This window comes from Numida meleagris, chromosome 6 (genome assembly GCF_002078875.1).
Source record: "Numida meleagris isolate 19003 breed g44 Domestic line chromosome 6, NumMel1.0, whole genome shotgun sequence".
Lineage (NCBI taxonomy): Eukaryota > Metazoa > Chordata > Aves > Galliformes > Numididae > Numida > Numida meleagris.
In genome coordinates, this window is record NC_034414.1 from 57,817,415 (window position 1) to 57,825,262 (window position 7,848).

Genomic DNA, 7,848 nt, shown 5'->3' on the forward strand with positions numbered 1-7,848 from the left:
GATTTGGAAATGAACAGACATACTTTAGGATGTGGATTGGTTTCCTATGACTTGCTTGTGTGTTTAGGGTTTTGCTTTGAACTAGTTAGGTTACTACATTTTACTGTACCTTCTTGTTCCAAAGGGCCAAATCCTTTCTCCAAAGCAGTCTCTTCAGCAGAGGTGATCACTCCTAAGTCTGGTGAGTGAATCTCCATGTATTCCAGTGTAAGGACTTTGCTATACTTCACCACATCTGATCCTGTTTTTATTTTCTGATCTCCCACTGCTACTAAAATACAGTGCCTGACAGTGCTGTCAGGGAGTAACTTATGCTGATTGTTATTTGCACATTTTTAAGAGGATCCTTATTCCTGTTGATGTCATCTTTACCTAATGATACTCTTTAATACTATGCTGATAACCTTGCTTGTGCCTAGAGCTGAATCAGTTGTCTGCCTGGCTGTGTCCTGAAGGGGCTCTTTGGGACCCTAACGAGATCAATAATCAGTTGATTTGGCTCCATAATCACAGATATGTTCATTGGTTGCACTTACAGGGCAGAGTTAGTAACCCTGCCATAGGACTGTGAGTCTGGTTTAACAGGCAGGACAGAATGCAGTCTCTTATTCTTTCTTGCTTCTTCCCTCCTGCCATCCTCCAGCAAGATCAATAGGAAACAGATTTGGAAATGGAGGAAATAATGGGTGTTCCTATGGATTTGTAGTTGTAAGTCCAGAGTGGCTTTTCTGATGACTAATAATAGCTGAGGATGTATAGTATAACCTTCATGCAGTTAACAGAGTGCTTTTCTTTTTATCCAAAAGGCTTTCAAGCCTAAAGGGAACTTCTTTTCTTTGGTGTGGGATAGTGGATGCCTCTGATCTAGCTGTCATCTTTAATTTTCAACTAACAGAGGCTGAAACATGAAAAATAAGTGTTAGCCAAGTTTTTTGCAAATGAGGCTAATGATCTTTCATCTATTTATCTACAACATGTGTGTTGCATACACACGTATTTTTACATTCTTTTTTTTCTTTCCCATTAAATAGCGATAATTGCATCAAGCAGCCAAGGACGAGTGAATCCCTTCAAGGTAAGAATTTTGAAGCCGGTTTGATTGCGGTGTTCTGAACATCACAGCAGATAATTACGTCTGAAATTACAGTACAGCTACGACAGAAATCTTGGAGGGACAGAGGATAAAGAAATTGTCTGTTTATTTGTTTTGCTAGGTGTCATCTAACAAAAAGGACCCACTAGTCCCCTCAGCAAATGTTCTGGACACTATGAGCAAATACTCAAAGAAAATTTCTAGCGGTCGAGCTGTAAATAAGCAGAGCCCTCCAGTTATAAAGCCTCTGGTTCCCAAACCAAAGTCCAAGCAGGTAACGCTTCTGGTCTTTTCATGTTGTTTCAGTGAGCAAAAAAACAGTCAATTGAGTTTCACCTGCTTTTATCAAGTGTGAAACCTGTTGATTTAGTAAATCGTTGTCGATAGCAGAATTCTTTTCAGCATACTGCAGAAATTTATGCAAACGCAGAACAGCAAAAAAAACCACCTGCTTCATTTGTAGAAATTACATTCTGCAGTGAGTCTTGTGCTTCTATTTTAAATAATGTTAAGTAGATGTCTGCTATGCTGCAGATGAGTGGTTCATGTTAAATTTTTGGATTACTTGTTTCATTCATGCACATGATTCCTACATCTTTAGGAAAGGCTTGCTTTTTGCTACGCTCTATGGTATGTGTTGTTTGAGGGTGATCCTGCTGCATTTTTTCATTCGCTTTTTTTATCTTTTTCATTCACCAACTTCTACAGGCTTCAGCAGCATCCTTCTTCCAGGTTCGTACACCTAGCTCCAGTGAAAGAAGAGAGGGAGAAAGAGAAGAAAAAGCAGGAAATGAGCCCCCTGAGGTCCAAGCTGCTGCACAGGACAACACCGAAAACAAAAGGTGAGTGAACACTTGCTGCTCAGTGCCGTAGTCCAACTTCTGATAGAACAGCAAGTCCAAAAACTATTTGTTTCTGAAGACATTGGGCTAGCCAAGGTGGCTTAGTATCGGGATTGAAGCGTTAGCTCACAGCTTGTCACATTGGTGAGTTTTCTTTAGAAGAACAGCAAACTGGTATTTATATTGTGGCAATTGGAGAACATGCTTATTACATTCACAGTGGAAGAGCAGAGGAAAGTTTCTGTTTATTAGATCTTTCCAGCTATATGTAGCAGCGTTACTCAATGTGAAAGTTTTGCGTCAGCCTGTCACAAATTCATAGAATGTGTGGATGAATAATAAACAAACAATGTGTAATGCACGGTGCGTGATTTTGAGGCTACGAGCAACAGTTTTTGCCTTAATAATTATCAGTGTGATAATGACCTTTCAATGATAAGCCATGCTGCTGCACTATTTCCAAACATAGGGAAAGCTTCAAGTTACAACACGTCTAGGCGGTCTCGAAGATGTGAAAGCTAAATGTTATATGTGGAAGTATAAACGGTTAATTTGAATATGGGTGCTACTGGTTTGCTTTGTTCTTGTGTTTTTTTTTTGTTTCACAATTTTATTTATGTACTTTTTAAGGAAAAAAAATAAAGCAAAAAAGTGACAGCACTTGAGCAACATCTCTCTTTCAAGCTAACACTCTTAATGCGTGTTATTCCTCTGGAGCGGATGTATATTCCACAATCCCAATCCTCATGAAACTTGCATTATTATAATGACTTTTCATTTAGACTTCATTTAACTGAGGAAGTCGAATGTAATTATTATTCATTTGGGCTAGTATTCTTTTCATTAGCCTTAACAGATAAGGTTCTAAAGCACGTGACAAAGAGAACTGTGAAAAGGATTAGCTGAAACGTGCTAATATGTGCTCTATTTTTAGGTTGATGAGACCTTGTCAGAAAGGAGGAGAACCATTATGCTTTATCATTCTGAACCTGAAATGTTAATCTCCACATATATCACAGAATTAATAAAAAAGCTTGGATTGGTCTTGCCTTGTCAGCATGTTCTGTTAGCATACTGCAGGAGGAGAAAGTGAACTGCGGACTATGTATGCTTTTTCTTTTGAGATCAAAAAACCTTCTCAAGTGTTGTTTAGAAACGTTATTTTGGGGCATATGGTTTTCTTGTAACCTTCATTAACTGACATTTTTTCTGTGCTTGTTTTAGACCAAAGACAGGTTTCCAGATGTGGCTAGAAGAGAACAGAGCAAACATTTTAGCAGATAATCCTGGTCTGAATGAAGCAGAAGTAATAAAAGAAGGCATGAGTCGGTTTAGGATTCTGTCATCTGAAGAAAGAATGGTAAGAAACGTTCATTAATTTATTTTTAGTTTAGATTTCTTTTTTTCCCCACCAAATTCTTTGATTATTTCCAGTTAGTGCTTTTTTTCCTTTAAATTCTGCTCAGGAACTGAAGTTTTGAATTGGACCACATACACTTTGTGAAAATATTGACTGTGTTGATGTCTAAATAATAAATAAAAGCAGAAAGCTGCTTTCCCAAAATGGAGCATTTGGGAGACATGTAATCAATGAAGAAATAACAAATGAGAAGGGAAGGAGTTAAAAGAGATATAGTGAAACTTAATTCATTGGGGCTTCATTCTGAAGCCTTTTGGCTTTCTTATTTGTCCAGAAAGCCCATTAAAGCCTTCAGTTTCATATATAGGCTCAAAGGAATTATGGTTTTGAAGATGAACTCTGTTATAAAAAAAAGAAAAGTGAGGACATTTTACTTAACTTGATTAGCAGTCTCTCTTAGCTCTTAACGGGAATTACTCCAGTGCTTCCTTATAATCAGAGAAAGAGGGCACGTAAAATAAAGCAGTGAATTTTGTGGCCCACTCTGTAGTTTTCTATTTAACGAGGAACTTTCTTCAAAGGTGTGGACTGAGAAAGCAAAAGGAGGAACAGTAAATGATTCAGCAGAAGATAAAAAACGGAAGCGTCCCACAGCTGCTGAAGATGAGGCGACAAAGAACGAGGAGCAAAAATCAGAGGACTCAAATCTATCCAAAAAAAAGAAGCCTTTAGATCAATCTACCAATGTCAGATTGTCATCCTTTGCGTTCAAGCAGAGCTAAGTAACGTGGTACCTTCTCAGCATCTGCTTTCTCAGTGCAGAGTTATCCAGTGTTATCAGAGATTTGCCACTGTACTCCAAGAGCACTAGCAAAAAGAGAGTGCCTTGCTCCAAATGTTTTTAGAAAGTATTTTATTATCAGCTCTGTAGGGAAATGTTGAATCCATTCATCAGGTCTCTTTGCAAGTTGCTAGTGTAAAGGCTGACAGAAAAACGAATGCTGATGGACCTGTTACCTAGAAGTACAGTTCCACAGTTTTGTGTAGCCATGTGTCTCTCCCTTAATATTTGGTGCTCAATCTAGGTGAGTCATTTTGGGGAGTGTATGCTACGTACAAAAATTGTCCTATGGTTTTAGAGTAATGGCTTCTGTACCATTCCTTCTGCCTGCTGCAAACACTTGTAAGAGAAGGACAGTCTGAGGAATGAGAAGGAGGGGAGGGCGACCACTTCACATCCTCCTGATGGTCAGCTGCAGTTTCAGCATCTGAGGCAGTCACTGAGAAGCCTGACACAGGCTGGGTCAGAACACCAGAGCAGGTAGGATGGAAGCTGAATTAGGAATGTTAGGTGTGCAAAAACGAGCCGTGCCAGACTATGCAAATGTGCATTCCCAGTCTGTACTTCAGTGCTCAGAACTTGAAATTGCGTGCATTGTTTTACGTGTTTGTTTGAAATGTGATTGTTCCTTTCCTTTGCAGTTTTTGTAATTAAACAGACTTTAAACAGGCAGTCATATTTACCCTTCTTTGGGGAAGAGGCAGTAATGTCTAATAGATATATTTGAAACAAATTCAAATTTCAAAACTTATTTTTTAAGATAAATTAAACCAATTTAACATAGCAGCCAGTTTTTTTTTCTGGCTTTGCACATCCTTTCTTTTTGTTTTTATTCTTCATTTCTCTTCATTTTATTACTGAAAAGGTAAATGACTCTCCACTGGGGAGACATTTTTAACATTGAAATCTGTAGGTTGAAGATCCAGAGAGATGTTTGTACATTGCAGAGGTGTTCTGCTGAACTCTTTTAGCAATTGTTATAGGTAATTCTTGAGGAAAAAAAAAAAAACTCCTGTTTTCCCTGTGCTTATAAAATGGAAAGGTCATGATGTCAGCTGGGATGATAAGCACAAATAGAGAAAAGTCTGAAGGCCTGTTAATTTAAATGCTTTTTTTAGATCCACTGTTATGATTGTTTTGCATGTTATTGTTCAGTGTTGACAGTAGGCTGCAAGTAATAATTAATGTAAGTGTACGTAGGGGGACTGTATTGACACAGTGCAGAAAATCCAGGAGAGTAGTGGAATATTCCACCAGTTGTCTGCATTCTTTGGGAAGAAATGATGGTATCAGTGACTGTACAGGATGAATATTCTGGGCAGCGAGGCATATTTCAGCATTTGGGTTTACTGAAGAAAAACAGGATTGCAGTGGTAAGAAAAACATCCTGATAGAAAATCAGTGTGAGCTCAGTGAACTGTGTAATGTTGTTTTTCTGCTGAACTGGGTCGTTGTGATGACGGCTTAGAGTCCTCATCATGGTCCTGGGAGATGGGGTGAGTGGGAATGGATGACAGTTCTTTTTTTCTTAATATTCAAGCTGAGCTACCTGCCCAGTGTCCTTTCATACAGGCTGAAATACAAGAAGAAATTAAGTCCCCTTCTGGAGTGGTTAAGCTGAGTGACTCCTCAGGGCTCCCTCACGAAGGCTGCATCAAATACTTGAGCAAGGGATTTGTACCTCAAGCTCGGGACATTGAAGTCCTTTGTAGGCTCAAAAGGTGAACTGAAAAATCAGGTAGGTAAGAAAAGAGGCTGGAACTGGCTCAGAAATATACTCAGAGTGTCCCAAATTAGAAGGAAAGAAAATCATTCGAATAACTTTGATAGAAATCCCTCTTCGAAAAGCAGAATATTCTGATTGGATGACTTTGGGAATGTCTGGGCATGTATCATTAAGTGAAATATTTTGATCTTACTCCTCCTGAGCAGGATGCTGACTGGTAGCTTCTGATGCAGTGGCACTGTTTTGGGGGAAAAAGAGTGAAAGAGAAACAGAACCAAGCTGGTCTGTAGATCCAGCTGTTGAGACCCTGTCTGTCCACTATCTCACACCTTCAAATTACACAAATCCAGCACAGTTCCTGCTCTACAACGGAAGCAGGTAGGTACAGCTGGTCCCACAAAGCATCCAAAGTCCTTTTGGCTCCTATAAGAGGGAGGAAACATCCAAAGTAAACTTGCAGAAAAGTTTTCTGGCTGGTTTCGGAGAGCTGGATCTTTGCAATCACATGGCTCTTCTGAACAAACATGCCAAAGGTCTGTTTTGAAGGGGACTCCTGGATTTAGTGGATGAATTCATGGAAATAACTGAGAGGACGTCAGGTTCCATTTGCAAGTCCCCAGTTCCTGTTCGCTTTTCTCCTGGCTTAATTTTTGCTTTATGCTGTTTGTGGGTTTCATCAGATGCAATGTCCACAGCCTGGAGGCTGCAGTCTGGATCTCACTGCTGTGCAGGGGGCTGGAAAGAGGCAGCAGAGCTGCTTCCCACATCACAGCTGGGATCTCGGAGCGAGGGGGCTGGAGGTGGCGGTGTGCCCTTCTTACAGACCTCCTCCACTTTGCAAAATGATGGAGAGGTGCAAAGAGGAGCAGCTTTTTAACCCTGACATTTAATTACTAAGCACTGGTGTTGGCCACAGCGCCAAAACTAGCAGCCAGCAGCAGCACCTCCCTTGCTTCCAGGCCCCAGCTCTTCCACCAGAGCTGCACTCCGCTCCATTGCCCGGCTGCAGGCAGAGCTGTGAGTAACCTCCCAGTGCTGGGAGCCTTCCACCTGGCTGGGCAGTGCCAAGCGGAGCCGGGTGTTCACAGAACCGTGAACCCAAACCCACCAGAAAACGCGGAATGGATCTTTAAGGAAAACTTAAAGCTCAACTAGCTGATTTTCTTACAAAACAGGATTTCATTCCCAGCTGGGGGGCTCTGTGCTGACCCCAAGCCCGTGGTGTGGTGGTGGGAAGTGCTGCTGCAACTCAGCCCACTCCCCTAGCACCGTTACAGCTCCTTTCTGCATCCCAGGAGCGCAGAGCATCTCCTCTCTGCTTCTGGCTCTGCCGCGTTCTTCCGTTTCATCGCATTATTTGACCTTACGTAAAATCCCCATTCCGAAACCTGCTGTCTTATTTTGCACGTGGGGTATTCTGTTATACTTCAGCCGACTCGTGCGACGCATCCAGCCTTGCAGGAAAGATACAACTGCTAAAAACCAGCAGAAAAGACTCAAAGCAGTGTGTGCAGCCTGCTGCCCTTTCAAAGCAGCGAGCATCCACCCCCCATGCTCTGGCTCTGGAGGGCATGGCAAGCCCTTTATCTCTGGAAAAGATCTATAAATGGACGACTTGGCGTGCTGGAGCATTGCAGACCTGTTTGATTTCAGAGGGAGTGCCAGGCTCACAGGAAGCCAGACATTTATTCTGAGAAAAGAACACTTGTACCGTAAAGCAATAAAACGTGTGTTCACCTCCCAAAGAATATTTTCTTTGGCTTTCCAAGCTCTGTAATATAATTCTCCTACGAAGGAAAACAACAGCCTCACTCATTCGTTTACTTAAAGGCGGGCACGACGCTAATCTCGACCTGGGCTGTGAAAAAGCCACTTGATGCAGGACTCAACTGGACGTGAATGGCCAGGAAATGTGGGCGAACGATTTCAAGTGCCCGCCCTGTGAATGGCTTTATCGATCCTGGGGTAATAACGCCTGGAAGCAAT

At 41.4% G+C, this 7,848-nt stretch overlaps 1 protein-coding gene across 4 annotated transcripts in view; it reads left to right on the top strand.

The window, feature by feature from the left end:
• WDHD1 (WD repeat and HMG-box DNA binding protein 1) overlaps window positions 1–7,618 on the top strand; it is a 33,638-nt gene extending 26,020 nt beyond the window's left edge. For 2 of the 4 annotated variants that reach the window (XM_021402393.1, XM_021402394.1), the window contains exons 21-26: window positions 125–181; window positions 1,032–1,075; window positions 1,215–1,367; window positions 1,802–1,935; window positions 3,160–3,295; window positions 3,877–7,617. In XM_021402393.1, coding sequence (XP_021258068.1) covers window positions 125–181; window positions 1,032–1,075; window positions 1,215–1,367; window positions 1,802–1,935; window positions 3,160–3,295; window positions 3,877–4,077 — 725 coding nt within the window. In that variant the 3' untranslated portion in view covers window positions 4,078–7,617. Of the gene's footprint in view, window positions 1–124; window positions 182–1,031; window positions 1,076–1,214; window positions 1,368–1,801; window positions 1,936–2,869; window positions 3,112–3,159; window positions 3,296–3,876 lie in introns of those variants that run through there. The other 2 variants (XM_021402396.1, XM_021402397.1) reach the window with 2 other exon arrangements.